The sequence below is a fragment of the Parus major genome, chromosome 3 (assembly GCF_001522545.3).
Source record: "Parus major isolate Abel chromosome 3, Parus_major1.1, whole genome shotgun sequence".
Classification (NCBI taxonomy): Eukaryota; Metazoa; Chordata; class Aves; order Passeriformes; family Paridae; genus Parus; species Parus major.
In genome coordinates, this window is record NC_031770.1 from 10342701 (window position 1) to 10361047 (window position 18347).

General features: G+C 41.8%; 2 protein-coding genes across 5 annotated transcripts in view; both read right to left on the reverse strand.

Moving 5' to 3' along the window:
• COMMD1 (copper metabolism domain containing 1) overlaps nt 1-12939 on the reverse strand; it is a 60213-nt gene extending 47274 nt beyond the window's left edge. The window contains exon 1 of one of the 2 annotated variants that reach the window (XM_015622225.3): nt 12724-12937. In XM_015622225.3, the coding sequence (XP_015477711.1) occupies nt 12724-12915 (192 nt within the window). In that variant the 5' untranslated portion in view covers nt 12916-12937. Of the gene's footprint in view, nt 1-12723 lie in introns of both variants that reach the window. The other variant, XM_033513211.1, reaches the window with a different exon arrangement.
• Nucleotides 12940-14128: 1189 nt separating this feature from the next.
• Nucleotides 14129-18347, reverse strand: part of CRLS1 (cardiolipin synthase 1) — a 5014-nt gene continuing 795 nt past the window's right edge. The window contains exons 1-7 of one of the 3 annotated variants that reach the window (XM_015622229.1): nt 18317-18341; nt 17888-18025; nt 17315-17444; nt 16763-16848; nt 16349-16417; nt 15944-16035; nt 14130-14470 (exon numbers count right to left, since the gene is read on the reverse strand). In XM_015622229.1, the coding sequence (XP_015477715.1) occupies nt 14383-14470; nt 15944-16035; nt 16349-16417; nt 16763-16848; nt 17315-17444; nt 17888-17989 (567 nt within the window). In that variant the 5' untranslated portion in view covers nt 17990-18025; nt 18317-18341 and the 3' untranslated portion in view covers nt 14130-14382. Of the gene's footprint in view, nt 14471-15943; nt 16036-16348; nt 16418-16762; nt 16849-17314; nt 17445-17887; nt 18026-18316; nt 18342-18347 lie in introns of those variants that run through there. The other 2 variants (XM_015622226.3, XM_015622227.1) reach the window with 2 other exon arrangements.

Below are 18347 nucleotides of genomic sequence, written 5' to 3' on the forward strand. Positions count from 1 at the left end.
ACAGACCCCAGGAATGCATGCAGGGAGATGTGGAAGCAGCTGCAGACAGGCGGAACATGCCAAGGAACCTCGCTCAGCTGAACATCTTCACCACTCAAAGCCCATTCTGGGTAACACCAACGTGTATCTTTTTCATTTATCAGCCTCAGAATAAAACATTCACTGGATTTGGGGGCAAACAGCAGCTGCCTGCAGGGGAAGAGAAGCAGCTCAGAACAGCAGACTGTGCACTGCTGACACTGTGCTGTTTGACAGAGCCACCACTGCAAAGAGCAGCTTCTGACAGGAGGAATCCAACATCTTCCCAACCCTGTGGTTTCTGGGTCTTCCTTTGTATGTACGAGCCTGACTCTCCCAAGGGCTGCTGAGATATCCAACCCTGTAATAAATGAGCTGTTCCCACAGATGTTCCTTGGATATAAGTCCAGAAGACTTTCCCACGTTTCTGGAGTCAGTGGAGGTTTTCAACTAGTTGGTAGGTTGTGCCTCACTGTTTATTACAGTTCAAAAGCTCTCCTGAGAATCAGAATTAAGATAAAATTAGATACAACAGCCTGCAGCCTGTCTGCACTTGGAAATGGTGATCCATCTTTTGGGAAAAAAAACCAAACAAACCAAACTAAAGGCTTCTTTACCTCCACAAATTGCTAAGTCAGTAATCACAAGTGACCTTAATACATTGAGTATTTCTACCACCAAGTAGAAAGTTTAACTCGTCTTTAAGTCTTCATGGAATCCATGGGAGATCACACAAATTCTTTTATTCACATTCTATACCATGTCCCAATATTACTTTTATTTGCCTCTTATGGAGCTGTAGTGAAAGCTAAAAGTGAAATAAAATAGTTTGCTAAGAGAAAAGAACCATTGAACCTGTGAACCATTATGAGGTTAATAAATACATACATTGTTTAAACCCTGCAGCTTACTTTTTTCCTAGTATGTAGTAGGTCTTCTGCAACAACTATTATTTTATTCCAACCTTTTGATTCCTTGCCAAGGAGGCGCTCACCAGGTCAACAGAGGTTCAGTAGACTTGTAAATATTTTTGAATTTGACTTCTGATTTTCATCAAGCTTTCTTCTTGGATGGGAAGACTCACAACACACAGCAACACAAAAATTACAGATACTACTACTGATCTACTACTACTGCAGACGGGAAAACCATATGTGTGGATGATGAAGTTTCAGGCAAAATTACTTCCTTCCTGTGCTCCTGATCTTATTAAGCTTGATTCCACACAGATGTGTCAATTGGGCATAAGGAAGGAAAAAACCCTTCTCAGTGGGTCACTTCCATTCTTCTTCACCAACTCCTCCAGCTTCACCCCCACAATTTCCAGGCTCTCACCAAGCAGAAATCCCCTAAGCACCAACTTTTTTTTTTTTTTTTGCATTCAAGCTCAACAAACTATGTTCTCTGTTAAATTTACTTTTTTTGCTTGAAAGTTCAATAACAGGGAATACTCAGCTATTTTTGCCCTAGTGTACAAATGAACACAAAAGAGATCTCAGCATTAGTTTTTAAAAGCACGTGAAGCAATCACAACATTTTTTCTCCAGCCTGCCCCTGCCAGGAGTCTGTGCAGCTGCTAGAAATGACCTGTTTGAACTCACAACACCATAAAATACCACTTCCTAAATTTATTTGCAGAAGGTGTCGTTTTTCTGCGGTGTGAAGATGCATTTGATGACAGAGGATGAAAGGCTGATGAAAACAGGCAGCCACCAGAGGAGCTGCAACCTGAGCCGTGTTTCTGCAGTCACATCGCACCTCCTGGAAACCTGCTAAACTGAGCACAACTGGCTCCCCTGCTCCAGAAAACAACTTTAGCTGAAGGAAAACTGAGAATCATCGGGATTACTATTCTGACTAGGCCTTACAGCACTTCCAAAACAAGAACAAACAATAATAACAAAAAGAGAACAAGCCCAGCCATGGATAACATCAGTCACAGGTAGACATCCAAACGATGCCTGCTGACTCAGATTATGAGTAAATACTAAAAGCCTGGATTTTAAGCAATAAACGACAACAAAAAAAGCACCAGCCCTTCCTTCCTTCCTAAGTTTTCAAACCACTTTTATAATTTAAAATAGAAAGAGGAAGAGTTATACAAGAAAAAAGGCAAATGAAAAGTGCTTCTCAGAGAGCACAGATAGGTTGGACGGGCTGGAGGGAGATAAAACACAGAATAAAACAAAAGTTCTATTAATAGCAGACATACTTGCAACAACAAGGGTGAACTAGGAGGATAAAAAATATAAACATACTGAAATTAGAAAGACAAATATAAATTGTCCAACCTGACCTGTACTCCACTGAATTACAGCAAAGGAAAAAAATCCCCCAGACTTTGCCATCAGTTTTCTCCCCATTCAAGTCCAATTCTTTGCTGTGGTTTAGAAAGCATTTTGCCACTTGGGGTGGAGAGAATTAAATGTCACATTTCCAGTAGTTCTTAAACATGCACCTGTATTACAGACAAGTTTGAGAGGTTCAACCTCTTTCAAAATGAATGTGCACACATGTGCTCCCTTAACTCTGCTTCAGCAGAAGGGAGACGTTTTCTTGGAGAATATACAGATCTTTAGAGGTTACATTATTTGGTCTAAAGTGGTTTCTTCTTTAGTCCTGAAGGAGCTGGATTCAGAAGCAAGAACCCTCAACAGATGAAAGCCGTTTAATCGACTATTGCTAAAGACAGAGAGGTAAATAAAAGGCAGAAAGAAATCCAGATAGGACAGAAAATATCAGATGGTAAATGAACACAAAAAAAATATCAAGGGAGAGAGTAAAAGCAGGAAAAGGGAGACAGACACAGTGACAGTCCTGGAACTGGTGACATGACCTGTCATTCCCTTAGGAGACCACATGCTCAGCCTTCTCATCTCCCCCTCTGCTCTCTTACAATAAAAGAGATGTGTGTTTATCAGGTTTCTGCAATCATTCTGGGAAAATTACTTGCTGCTGTGGACTACTGCTTCATGTTTAATCTCATTTCACCTAGGAGAGTTAAAAATAGAAGTTGGAGGACTTCACATTTTGAAGACATGGAAAAAAAAAAGTTGTAGCCCTATCCTGAGTGCAGCAATGGTGCAGACATTAGCAGAGCTTACTGGAGCTTTGCAAGCAGTGATCCTGTCAGTGAAATCAGCACAACCTTGCTTTATTATGAACCAAGCACGGAAACAGAATTAGCATCATGAATTAAATTTCCACTTTTACTCAGAGTACCTTGATTGTCTGCATCTTAGAAGTTAATTGTTAACTCAGCTAATCTGTCCCTTGGCTTGCATTTGGACATAAAGCAGAGATGCCCTAGCAGTGAAAAACATGAACTGTATGAGTCTCATCCCTCCACTGTTGCCATATACTCCCTTTTAGTACCAAATTCTGACTCCAATCTCGGCTTTCCTTCTTTCCCAGCACAATTGTGCATTACCTGTTATTGCCACTCTGAGCAGCAGCTGGAGTTCCATTTCCTGTCTGGAAGGAGAAGGATTTCTGCACTCCCAGCCCAGGCTGGGAGTACATCCCTGCCTTAGCCATAACCCTGCAGACGTGTTTCAGAGCAGCAAATGGATCAGCCAGGAAAGGAGACAAGCTAACACACTACACTGCTTCACAGGAAGCAAGCAACAGTGCTCTGCCATCTGGGTCCTTCACCACCTATTTTGACAACTCATGTTACACGCTGACAGAGCTGACAGGTGAGAGGAAAGCTTCCATTCTCAGGATCCCAGCCACCAGGGCTTCCTTTCAGCACAGGGAAAATGGTTTTCCCCCCTGTCAGCTCAGTGAAACATAAAACATGTTCCCCAAACCAGCAGCAGACAAAGTGGCTGTGAACAGCTGAGCCTTTACGAGGAGAAAGGAGCAGCAGGTCAAACTTCTCAGCACAGGAATCACAACTGCAAATGATTCTTTCCATCCCTGTTGCTGGGAAACATCACCTGATCAGGAAAAAAGGCCAAAGCAGGGAGCTCAGAATAAACCATCTCTCACTTTCTCATAAAGACTTAGTTGCCATTTCCTGTATCAAAAATTATCTTTGCACTGAACATTTTGCATAATTTACATTTCCATAATTAACATTTTGGGAATTAAAAAAAAAAAAAAAAAAAAAGAAAAAGCTAAAGACCTGATGAAACAGCTAAGACAATCAACCAAAGCACTCTCCAACAGAATCCCATTAAATATTGATGACTGCTCTGATTACCCCAGAAAAGGTGGCTCTCTGTCAGGCTGGGCTGCTGGAGTCAGAGTTGGTTTTCCCAAGCTTGTAGGAGCCCCTTAGCAGCGCTGTGCCTCCACAGCCCATGTGCTCTGCTGCAAACACACCACTGTGGCTGGCAGAGCTCACAGTGAAAACTGCTTGGCACTGAAAACCTCCTTTTAGATTTCACATTTTTAGGTCTCAACTGCTAGAAACTTCAATTGATTGCTCAAAGACACTGTAACCTGTGGCATCAAAAAGAATTCAATTAATTTTTCCCGTGGCTTTTGTCTTTTAGTCAAATTGGGGGTTACTGATATTCAATAAACTCCCTGCCATTTGTCCACATGAACTAGACAACTTCATTAGAGTTTTCTGTTCATTATGAGACTTTTTATGGATTTCCTGACATGTCATAAAATGAACAGACCCACTCTCCTTGCTGAGCAAATGTAAATCATAAACGTACCATTTTTTCTTTGGCAGAAAAAGAGAGTTACAAATGTTTTTCTTGCTTCAAAAAAACGTAAAAATTGAGCTAAATGAAAAAATAAAAAAGGAATCACAACTAATCCAAGTACATAAAACATTTCTGCCATGTGTGACTGTGTAAAACTAAAAGGTACTTATACAAACAGCTTGTCAGAAGAGAGTAAAAACTACTCTTGAACGAGAAATGGCAAAAAGAGTCTGAGAGAACAGCACATCTGATGTGACAGCCTGAGGAGAGACAACAAAGCCGTGTGTAAATGTCAGACAAGGAGTAAAAATGTCTGTTGATTACTTGCCTTTCACACAGATACTACTTCAGTGTCTGCATGTATCTTCAAAACATATTTCATAATCCTGGCATCACAGTTCAGAGAGACTGCAAAGAAAGGAAAGGAAAAACTACCCACCAAGCTGAGGTAGAAATCTTTTGGCAGAGATCCCAAAACATCTCAACCAGAAAAAAAAATCTAACCTTATTTGGAAAAAAACCTCACAGAATTCGCTCAAACTATATTTGTATTGCCACTTTTTATTGTTAGGGAAGAGAGAGAGATGTGAAAAAACATGCTTTCAAAAATGTATTAACATATGCACAGTGACATGATTACAAAAATATTTTAAAAATAGTTAGAAAAACACTTAAGGCTAAAAACTGTTCGGACAAATTGGCTATTATTTCACATTTTCTCTGAATAGTATATTTTATGTCTTGTTTTCATAAGATTGTTGCAGTCTATTTTTACTTACATGAAATCATATTTAAGCATTGTAAACCAGCATTGAAACCAGCATTGTAACGAGGTAAATATAGAATATGCCAAAGAATTAGAGGGGTAAAAAAAAAAGCATTCCAAGACCACCGTCACCTTTAAAAACTAAACTTGTAGTCCTCAAGCACAGCAGATAAAGAGATACTGAACTCTACTGGGAACTGAGAATGAGGAGGGAACTTGCTATACAATTCTGTAACTACCAACTTTATAAAAAGTAGAATACTCTGAATTAGATCTTGGGCTATCAACCAGAACCAGGTGCTCGTGCACTGTAAACAAAGCAAAAGGCAAGTCCCACAGTCCAATTTTTAAATCATTGGGTGGCTAAAATAAGCAAAGGAAGATTTGGTTTCCTTGTTTATGACTGGTAAATACAATGGTACAAAATAATGGAAAACTACTGTGCTTAAGCTTCAGGTATTGAGAATACAAAACAAAAATGCCTTCCCCTCAAAACAAACAAACAAATCAACCGCCAAAACAAAACGAACCAAACAAAATCAACCACACAAAACAAACCAACCAACCAAAGCTCACAATCCAACCAAGCCAGTTTGGTTTTCCCAATAATGAACCCTTAATCCTTCACAATGGAGGCCATCCATGTTCCACTCATTCTTACTTACTCCATAAATTAAATCCTTTTCTTAAAATTCATACTGTAAAAACATACATTTATAATGATAATGATAAAATTAAAAACTAGGTATTTTAGGCCCTGTCTTTAAATAAAGTCACTCAATTCACCTTATTATAAAATAAATCATCCCCAAGGGATGACCCTGGAGCCCTCCCAGGAAGCTGCAGCTAATCCTGACTGCCCAGGGAGGCTCCTGAGGAAACACACAGGGGCCACTCAGCAGCTCAAGCTGACAGATGTTCTTACCTGACAACTTCCATTGGATTTTAGGACTAAAATATCAGTGAGAAAGGACTTCATGTAACATTTGCAATGTCTGGTACTTTGTGCTATTAAAGCTTTTCCCTTTTTTTTTAATTAAATAAACTACTGAAAAAACTAACGTCATCCAAACTTTGAAAAAGTCAGGCTCCAAAATATTTGGTCACCAGACTGGAAGAAATTCAGAATACAAGCTTCAAACTGCAATAATTCTAGCCATACAAATCCAAAATTTTTGGTTTTGTCGGCATTTTTTTCTTTTAATAACTTGATTATACTGCACCCAGTTCCTACACACGAGCACAGCCCAAAAAATCTAAATTACATCGTGCCAAAATTGCAGCTAAGTGTTACAAGGACTGAAAAATTTCAGATGTTCAGCTTGTAAAAAGGTTGAGCTGTAAGTGTCATCCAAATTTCATTTTCATACACTAGCTGTGAACTCCACTGGCTCAAGTGCATACCACAGCTCCTGCATCTTTGATGGAGTGTTATTCGTGTTAACCACGAAAGAAAGGAAAAGGAAAAGGAAAAGGAAAAGGAAAAGGAAAAGGAAAAGGAAAAGGAAAAGGAAAAGGAAAAGGAAAAGGAAAAGGAAAAGGAAAAGGNAAAAGGAAAAGGAAAAGGAAAAGGAAAAGGAAAAGGAAAAGGAAAAGGAAAAGGAAAAGGAAAAGGAAAAGGAAAAGGAAAAGGAAAAGGAAAAGCAAAGCCTATTATCTGCTCAGCTGTATGGCAGCCTCACATGAGACCAGTAAGGTTTGAAATTAATGTTTTTACTTCCTTGCTACCATCAGTTGGCTCCTGGAGCAAGCAAGAACTAATCTTCCTTCACACCAGTTTTAAGAGACACCATTTTTAGGGTATCATATAATAAAGAACAAAATTTCAGCATTGAGCCTTTCCTTTCCTTTCAGTCTTTCTTTATGCATCATTTTTTAGAGGAGACAGCTCAAGTTCTCCCCTTTTCAGAGTCCCACATTTAAAAGAGGAAAGACATCTCAAAGTAGTCCAGAAAATCACCAGCGCTGTGAGATGATGGCACTGAGCTTCATTACCCCCTTCAGCACTTCCCACACACTTTGGGGAATAGGGAATGGAGCCTTAGTGGTACTGAAATAAAAGCATGAGCTACATGTGAAGCCTAAGGGAGTCCTTCTCCCTTTTCAAATATATTCCATACAGCATGTGTTTGATGAATGCTAATTAAGCATAGTAGAAGCATTTAATTTGGAATAATGATGTTCAAAGGCCAGATCTGACTCCCTGTTCTTCAATCAGAGTAGTCTCTTGTTAAGGTCAAGAGAAACACCGTGGGGATCAGGTTGGAATAATGAATTATAGCATAATCAATATATTTCCCTTTCTGTGCACACCCCCCTATATACACAGAATATGCTGATCACAGACACACACATATGTGTGTGTAACTTAGGTAATCACACCTGAAGGGTTTGGGTTGTTTCTTTTTTATTTGAGAAATTGTGTCATTAATTATGAAAATGCCCCATACTTGCAGAAGTCCTACAAATTCAACAAACTAAACCGTGTATTTGGATGGGAAAGTGGGAATCAGCAGGACACCACCACCAGGGAATCCAAATTTCTCATGCTGTTCTGGAAGGCAATTAACTGGCAATTAGCAGATTTAAAATGCAGTAGGGCATTCTAAAACTAAAAGGTAATGCAGAGGCATTAGACACAAGAAGAGCCAGTACTGACCTGCCTGCTCTAGAAACACACAGGTAGCACCAACCTCCAAAACTGGGGCAAAGCAACCAGATCTCTGCTTGCAGAGATATAATCAACACTGTAATTAGGATAGAGAGAGATTTGCTTCTTGTTTGGGCAATACAGAGTCTACCACACCTATTATAGATCAGTGAGGCAGATCTGATGACGTTTCTTCAACTTACCACTTTTCTGTAGCTAACCTTAAAAAAAATAAAAAAAATAAAGCACTGCAAAAGGTCAGGCAAACCATTAAACTTCAGGTGAGCCATTTCCACTGAGGTGGCACAGTCACAGAATAGCAGCACTTCACAATCCCAAATGAAACGAGCCTTTCTGTCTCACATGTAAAATTACAGGAAACAGCACTCATTAAATGAAGGACATCATAATGGTGGGAGCCCTCCTGTTTCTGTCTGCCTTGAGGATTTGCAGTTGTAGTTGAGGTTTGTAATGTACAGGCTCCTTGTTCACACCCTGTTGTTTAAAATAATGCTCGTGGTGCAGAACACTATCACCTCCAAATCCCACGGCCACCAGCAATAACACCACCTCCTACACATCTCAGGAATCACAGTACCAGTGAAAACAACACTGCAAATGTGAGAGGCTTTAACAACACAAATTCCAACTTCTGCAACTTGAGAAATCACGAAAAAGTCATTAAAAAAAAATCCCTAATGATGCAGGCACATTGTTCTTTCTAGCTAACATACCTAAGCAACAAATTGCTGCTCTAGGCAGTGGAGCACTGATCTTATCGCTCCTGGTAATGTTCTTCAACCCTGTCACACCTTCCTCTCCACTTCATTGTTTTCAAGTATTTTACCCCTCCACTTTATGTGACCTGCCAGCTGTGCCAGTCCCCTTGTGAAGTGACCACACAAACACCAACCTAAAAGCTAAAATAACTCATTAAAAGCAGCAAGAATGCTTTGGCATAGTGCCCAAGCACATTTTCGTCACTGCAATACAGTAGGTGCTAGTTCCAGTAAATATTACATTTTCTACCCTCCTAAGACCATGCTGAAAATGGGGGAAAAAAGGAAAAAAGAAGCAATAACTGTGGGGTTAGATTTTATACGAGGTGAGCTGGCAACTGAGCTGTGTTAGGATTAGTGAGCTACATATAATGGTGTTTTGCTAAATTGAAAAAAAAAAAGGCAAGGATTTTTATTTAGTTGTTACAAGCAAACATCAATTCAGATAATAGCAATTTTTCTCATGTATGTCCTATTATAACTCTATAGACATTCCCTCCCTCACAAAATTCTGCGCGAAGTTATTAATACATTTTCACCTAGCCCAATAACAAACAGAATTATCCATTATAAGCCCAGTCATCCACTGGAGTAAAAAGTGTATCACTACATAGGAGACATTTTTGGGTAGAAAACAGGGACACAATACTTTTTTCTTTTTCCCTGAATCAAGAAGAATAAGCTTGCTTAAAAGGTTTTCTTTCTAGTTAGGAGATGCAGGCACTATTGCAAATACACGTGGCAGAAAGCAAGCAGTCTCTCCTATTAGCTCTTCCAAAATTATTTTATCTCAAGTCTTCAGACTGAAGCTACTTTCCCTCTCAGCCTTCCAGAAGCTTGGACAACTGCAAAGTGCTCCCCAGTTCATGACCCAGCCCATATATTTGAGGAATCACAAGGTATCCGAGGAGAGGGAAGAATGGCAACTCTCTTCCCTTATTAGAAAATACAAGAAGTCATTTATTTTCCATCAGTTAGCAGAAATTGTTAGAAATGTTTCTGTTAGCAGAAATGTTTCTGTTAGCAGAAATCCTGCTGAAGAAGCAAAGGCCTTTATCCTCCACAGCTGAGGGAACCTTACCACTGTTTTTCTGCTCTGACTTTTCCCATAAGGGCAGGTCCCTGTTATGAAGATGCTGTCTCTTCCTTCTCAAACAGGGGTAAAAATGCTTTGGAAACCCCTCTTGAGAGGTTGCATAACAGCAACTTCAGAAGGAAATGGCTGCAGTCCCTGGCAGGAGGATGACAATCTTTAGGGACAGCATACTTTATACGCCGGATATCAAGTTCTAATTATTTTTTATATAGTCTGATTAATATTTTACCATTCACATATCAGGATATTTACTACAGATGGTAACTCCTTCAGTATTTGTGAAAAAAAAAAAAAAACAAAACAACTTATAAATCAAATATGATAAAATATTTCTACTCCTCATGCTGAAATTTTTATTACCGCTTAGCCTACGTGAAGTTTGTTCCAAAGCATAAGAGTGAAGGAGGACACTTCAAACCCAGCAGCAAGGGATCCTGTTCAATAAATGCAAGAGGTTACTGCCACCAAAAGGAAAACAGTGGGATTACTCCACATGGAAACGAACTATGACCGGTCTTATCTAAGAAGCAGACAAATGTACTGTTTTAATCAGGATGAAATAACCTTTGAAAAACTAAAAAAACCAGGTGGTGAGAATGTTCTGCAGCCTTAAGGGACAGGAGGCTGGGAAGGATGAAGGCAGAGAGCAAAAAACAATTACAAAGAACAACACTGAAATTGTATGGTTCTCCAGGGCCAGCCTTCCAGGATATTCCACACAAGAAATGAGATTTTTTTTAAAAAATAATTTAATAAAGAAACATGATCTCACTACAAAATAAATTTGGCATTTTAGAAAGATATCAGCTGATTCATACATATTCAGCAGATTGATGGGCAGCAAAGGAAACAGATGGAAGTACATCATAACGACATCTTTTATAAACATAAACCCAGCACTACCCTCTATATAATCCATGGGGGGAAAAAATTAAATTTTTTATTGCTACAGTAAATATGATAGGCTTTTCTGGCATTTATTCATCTCCATGTTTTTCACAGGTGCCATGCTTTCTGCATATGGAATGCAGAAAGGTACTGGGAAATCCTCCAGTGAAGCCAAGATGTTGATTTATGGGCCAGATCCATGTTTAGTACTTAGAAGACAAAAACTACACCAATTAAGTCACAGGGGCAATGAATCTCTCTGCTTCTAGACTTTCTGTTGTCATCCTGCTGTTTTCTCCTCTTCCTCCACCACCCAGAGGAGAAGGACAAAAAAAGAAAACCACAGAAAGGTAACAAAGATGTATTTTTTCCCCCCAGCTTTTGTAATTTTAATCGTGCAGATTTTTCACAATGAAGTAAGAAAACTGGAATAAATATGCTCAGAAATTGACATGGCAATTGACAAGGAAGGGAAAAGGCAGATCTTGCAGTAAATTTTGCTTCTTCTGGTGCTGAAGAGAAACCAGCACCAAAGAGACATGTCCAAAGACCAGGATGCTTTAAGCACAGAGGATCCCTTTTGAAGTTTGCTGCTACCAGCAAATACAGTGTGACACAAAACCCCTCCAGGTTTCAAGTCAGGGAGATACTAAAACAGGAAGATAAGTTTAAGCTTCTGTACTTCCAAAGCACAGTCCTAAAATCAACCTTCTCCCCCAAAACTGACAGACATGAAGGAAAGAGGGCCCTCAGAGTGACCAGAAGGCCAAGAGGTTCATTTAGGAAGCTCTAGAGCACAGATCTTATAAGGATCCATAGAATTTAGGTGTCACTTCCTTTAAGTTACCCACTACAAAAAAGCCCACAGAGAAAACCAGAGAGCCCTAAAGGAATCAGTCTTTAGGACTCACTTCCATTGCAGGCTTTTCAGGGCACCACATGAATCTGATCATTAAATAAACAACAGAATCTTCATATAGGCAGAAAAGTGAGTGACATCATCCTCATCAAATTCCAGATCTCTCAATTATATTTTAAATCTACCGACCAGCTTTATAAATCTGGCCAAACAGCCGTGCATTTACCCACAAGGTGGCAGTGGCCATCCAAGAATTTAGCACCTGGAGGCTCCCTTGATCCACACGCAGCTCACTTTGACCGGAGACCAAAACGCTCCGTTACGGGGAAAAATACCTTCTCTCTTGCACAAAAAGCAGAATCTGTTGGCTAAGTTAACTGGCTTGCTTCATAATGGGCGGTGCTTTCTTACAAGAAAACTGCAGCTCTTCTCAGAAAGGAGCAGGTACCCATTTCCAGGAGCACACACCCCGAAGGTGCCGCCTTTTCCCTGCACGGCGCGGGGCCCTGAGGCACTCGGGCTCCTGAGGAGCGGCGGGGGAGCCGAGCCGAGCCCCAGGAGCACGGCAGGAGCGGAGCTGTGCGGGCCCCTGAGGGCTCGGCCAGCTCAGCCCCTGGCCCTGCACCTCCCCAGGAGCCACAGCCGGGGCTCGCCAGCGCCGTCCAAACGCTGCTGGAGCTGTCAGGCTTGGTGCTGTGACCGCTGTCCTGGGGAGCCTTTCAGTGCCCAGCCCGCCTCCGAGTGAAGAACCTTTTCCTGATATCCAACCTAACCCTCCCGACACAGCTTCAGGCCATCCCTCGGGTCCCGTCTCGGCCGTTCCCCGCACCGGGCTGTGCCCGCTAGGGGATGGATGCCCGCGGACCGGGCACGGCAGGGCACAGGGCAGGGACCTGTGCACCCAGAGCCCCACGGACACCCGGCGGGAGTGAGGCCATGGAGCGGCTTCCCCCAGGCCGCGGCCCCTTCCCCCCGCAGCGCCCCGGGCCCGCGCCGCCGGTACCTGGAGGAGGCCGCCCATCTTGGCCCGCAGAGCGCGGAACTCCTCCGGCGGCGCCTCGGGGTAGAGCTGAGCGCGCAGCAGCTCCTCGGTGATGCCGGCATTGCCGTGGAAGGCGGCCTGGGCGATGCCGCTCAGCAGCGCGCTCAGCGGCCTGCAGCTCTCGGGCGGCGGCGGCGGCTCGGGCGCCGCCATGGCGGGCAGGGCGCGCCCGGGGTACGGCGGCCGCGCGGGGCCAGAACGCTCCCCAGGCAAGCTCCGCGCTCCGGAGCGGGTGCAGTAAACTTCCGAATTTTCAACTGTTTGGCACAGAAAATACTCCATTTCACCACTCACGTGTTTTAAGGAAACCTCCACAGGCTTTGTGCTCTATCCAGGGCTGACGACAAAACATGGGGCAGTTAAAACAAAGATCAAGTGTTTGTGCACCATTTTATATAAGTTTCAATATAAAAAAAAAAACACATTAAAATGCTTTGTATAACAAACACACTGTCACAAAAAAGACTGTGCTCTCCAAAGAGGTATCCACAGAAAGTTTTCTGTGCTAATACAACAGTGGTATTATTTACCTCCTGATTTCAGTCATTGAAACCTTCGCAGTTGCACTCTTTTTTATGACATGAAAGAGAATGTTGCTTACAAAGAGAAAATATGAGTTTATGATCAACTTGACCTGCTCTGCTTTGTTCTTTCTTCGGTTTCATAGACAGAGAACAGGCAAAGAACAAGTTGTCCTAGCATGAGGGGGAGCACAGAGTACATCTTGAAGCTAGAAATACAGGAAGAATTAACAGCAAACACATCTAAAAGTTTCTTCCACTGTCTCCATTCATTTGGACAGTATTTCAAAGGTCTTCTTTAGCCAGTGGTATTTGGATTAAACAACATCTTTAGAAGCTTTAAAAGAATGCTCTTTTAGAAGCATTTGGAGATACAGGAATTTCTTTCAATCACTAGGAATTAATACATAGGATGAGAGACTTAACTCCATTTGGATACAGACTCCTCCCAGCACCACTGACCTTTCCCAAAAACTCTGAGTACAGTTCACCATTGTTCATCTTTAAAAACAAAAGGCAGCAGGGCAGGAACTCTTCATGGCTTATCCATATCACCCATGGAATATACAGCAAAATTTCTCTCTGCTTTGAATTTCTGAAGATACTGTCCCTCGATGGCATCTTCTGCTGCAACCTCAGGTGTGTCATTAAGGCCTAATGAGCAGTGATGGTTTACTGACTTAGGCTGAGGTACAAATTTGTCCCTGTAATTGCTTTTTCTTCTCAGATCCCAGTGCACTCAGTGTCTTGCATGAATGTGGCAAGACACATCTGGTGCCAAGTGTGTCTTGACTTCAAAAACAGCATGAAATACTCAGAATGCACATGGCAGCAACAAGTAACCCGTGTTTTTAAGAATCTTATTTATTTGGTTTTTGTAAACAACCTCATTTTTAAAGAAATTAAAAATACATTGAAAAGTCTCTCTCTACATATATACACAGTACATGTTCAAATTTCACTTCATTGTGATGCCATGGTTTAAGCAGAAAAACAAAGAATGCTTTGATCCAAAACTCAGCAGCAATACCACTGCCTCTTGGGGCACAGCACATTCCTGCCCTTCCAGGAACACTTCACCTTTATCACCTGCACCACTTCACTTGTTCCTGATCACCTGGACAGTTTTTCTGCCGTAGTGGTAATAGCTGTAGGCAGATGTCACCGTTGTGAAAGCTGTGATGCACCTTTTGGGGAAAAGAGCTCCTGTAAGTCATGTGGGCCTATGGACAATAGAAAAAGTCCTTTTTGTTTTTTCTTTTTTAGCATCTAACTACACAGTGAGGTGCTGTGCACCACAAAAATGCAGCTTACAATTTTATGCTGAAATTCAGTGCTATGGGGAGGATTAGATAAACAAAGGGTCTGCCATCCAATGGTAAGCAGCATGTTTCAGTGAAACTGCATACCAGGACAAATTTTCACCACACTAGCACTTGTTTTAGAGAAGGGAAAATAAAATATTCAGCATTTGCAGCCTACATAATTTTTACCAGCTTGATAACTGGCAGATGTGAGAAACTATTTCTTGGCAGTGTGAACAGGGAGCATTCAAATCACTCAAGACTTGAGCTTACCATTTCCACCAGGTTCCTGAAGTTTCTGCTTCAGCCTCTTTTGCTCCCTTCCAGACCACAGCTATACCTAAATGAGCAGTGCTCCCCTGTGTGAAAGGCTGACACCACCCCTGAGGTAGGAGTCACTGCTACAGCCCTCCCTGAGTGCTCTGCCAGGGAGAGTGCTCTGAGAATATTCACAGAGCAACCTGGCAAATTACACCCAGAGGCAACTCTAGATTTTGTTTTACCACCAGGATAAAAAACCACAGACTGTTAAGATCAAGGCTCATTCATAGTTCCTTAAACACTTATTGGTTTGGGTTGGTGGTTTTGGTTTCTTTGGTTTGGTGGGGTTTTTTATTTTCCTAGAAGACAAGTAACACTGGATTTTGCACTACTTTAAACTAAGTTCCTAAGTAATTCTGACATCTGCTGCTCAGAACTCTTTGTTCTGAACTCTTACCTAACAGCTCAGGAAAACTAACTGCACTTGCAACAGCTGCAGCCAGCTGCAGTTCAGACTCAGTTCAGATCTCCAGTGACAGTGGAAGGAACAGCATTACTTAAGGAGGGAAGCTCCTTTATGCCTGTTCTTATCCCATGCCTCCCTCTCCTTCCTAAAACCTAGCAGGAATCACCATTTCTCCATGTGCTTTTCAAAGAGGATTTCCAGATAGAAGGCACAGTAGAAACCAAAGTAAGAATGGCTATTTTTACTGATCCCAAGGTTGCTTTTTCAAGGAGACTTATGGCATGAATAAATGAGGAACACATACAGCCTTTCTTCCTGCTCCTCTCTTCTCCACTGAATTTATGTTTTGCCTGTGTACACCATGCCTACCCCAAAGACTTGTTTCCAAGCTATTATTCCTGGATCTTAACTAGTTTCATGTGACCACCTTTTGCTTGTGTAGTAAATTAAGTACAAATAAGTATCTAATTCTGGTGTCATTTAAGACTAAAGGTGTAAAAATTCAGGCATACAGGCTTATTACATCTTCTGGGCAGTTTTTTTGTTCCACACAAATTAATCTCGATTACCAGTTTCTTTAGGAACATATTAAATTATCTGGGGGGGAAAAAAATTAAGATATTAGTTACCATAATGTCTGCAGATATATGCTGTCCACATAATTGAAAACAGGAGCTGCTAAAGAAGCCGCCACCAAAATCAGCTGAACTGCTGTGTTCATCTGAAAAAAGCAAAACAGGAACTGTTGAGCAACACAAAGAAGTACAGTGCAAGGAATATACATACACTTTTATTACTGCTTTAAGGATTAGTCTGCACAAGGAAAATTTATTTAGAAAACTTTTTAAAATTAAGCATTTTACTCTCTCAAAATTAGCACGTGCTCTGACAGAGTATAGTTGAAAACCCTTCATGATCTGTGCATTATTTTGAAACTTGTACTCGGCAGCAGTGGTAAATTATCCCCACCCTCTAAACCACACAATGCCCCAAGTACCCAGGAGTTGTCTTTTGTAATGAGTTACTGCTCTTACCTTGCTAATGAATGTTGGTTTTAATTGTGCAGTAGCATAACAGGGGTTAAAATACCTACTCAGTGTTCTCTGTTGGGGGAGAAAAGAGGAAAAAAAATGCAACCCTTGCACATTGAATTTGATATACCAGTTCACATGATAAAGAAAAGGCAACTGTAGCACTAAAGAATTACACTGCTCTTTTGCAAGATTTATTATTACACACCGGAAAAAAGTTATCAATAGTTCTGACTTATCTTTACAAACCATATTTTATTAAACACTGCTCTGCTCAGAAATCTATCTGGCAAAAGAACCAGCATTACATCTCGTGCATTAAGTCTCAAGATGACAAATCTCTTGGTCACAACTTTGCTAAAAGCTTATTAATTTACTTTTTGTTCTGATTACACGTTTTTAACGCCGTGCACTCACCGGTGGAGAAAGAGTTTTGTACCGCACGTAAAAAACCGCAGCAATGAGCGCCGCATCCCGCAGGATAATCATGGAAGTCAGTGGAACTGGAAGTTCAAGCCAACAGCATCCAGTGAAAAATTGTGTCCGTGATTAAAGGTAAAACGCAACCAAAAGAGCAGAAAATTGGAAGCAAGACAAAATAAGCGCTCCCAAATTCTCCTGAATGAGTTCCATGCACTACTGAGGATGTTTAACACAACTCCTGAAAGGGTCTGAGCTGAAGTCTTAAAACAATCCAGCCCATCAAACACAACTTTATAGAGCTACCAACTATTATTGCTTTAAAGAAAGAGCACTTTAAAATGGCAGTACAGGCTAGTTGTTTTTTTATGTGGCACCACTTGCTTTCTGTGGGGTCCCTCTGGAAGTGTTTAACTGGAGCAAAGAGCAACTGGCAAAGCAAGAGTTCCAAGAGATACACAGTTTTCCTCCGAGAAACACAAGAAATGTTGCTACACATAAATCGACCTTCTTTACCTTATCTAGAACACACAACTGACATAAACTCACCTGGGATAAGATTTGCACAAGTTAGGCTCACGTAGAGCACACTGATGAGAATTTTATCTGCCAGGGGATCAAGAGCACTTCCCAGTGCTGATTTCTGATTAGCCCAGTTCCGTGCAATAAATCCATCCAACTAGGAAAACCAAAATTCAACAGCTCTCTGTTAGAAGAGTATGAACCAAAGCAGCTCATGTACACTACTTTAGAGAGGTATTTAATGAATAACACCAGGTAAAACAGGGAGTTTAACCATGATAAAATGTGATGCCTCTTAGGTGATATTTGTATCATTTAAAAGACCACCAGATGCGCTGAGTGGCCAATGCCCACCTGGGGCTGGTCAAGGAGCCCTAACATTCCCCTTTTCTCCATTAGCATTAAGTCCCCTTCAGGCACCTGCAAATTCCCTTTGCAGCACCAGAAACGATATATAGAGCATTCCCAGAAATCACCAAATCTAAAACCAAATGTGTTTTACCCATTTCCACGCTACACTGAAGTCTGCTTCAATGCACGCCCACGGCATCACCGCGAGCCCGGTGTCCCCAAAGCTTTTCCAAAGTGATGCAGACATACCAGGTCTGTCACGCCAGCCAGGACAAAGACACCGAGGGCAACGCTGAAATTCTCCTCAACAATCAAATAGCCTAAAACTGGCGCCAGACCCATTCTCGCCATGGACAGGATATTTGGGATGGTCCAGGGGTTTTCATACTGTAAAGCAAGAAACGTAAAAACTTCAGGGCATGAACGCAACCCCCACTTTGGCACTTAACGGAGTTTTAATCGCGACAAATACTTTTCCCAAGTGAACCAGACAGAAAGCCTGGAAAGTTCTTGGAAGCAGCCCGCTGCTTGCACAAGGCACATGGCCTCGACCCGCTAAACATTAACTTCGCCTTCAAGGGGAAATCGCCCCGCCGCCAGAGCGCCCACGAAGAGCCCGTCCGGGAGCCCCGGCTGTGACACCTGCCAGCCCCCCCGTCCCCGGTGTCACTCACGTACCAGCTCGGCGTAGGGCCCCGCCGCGCCGCGC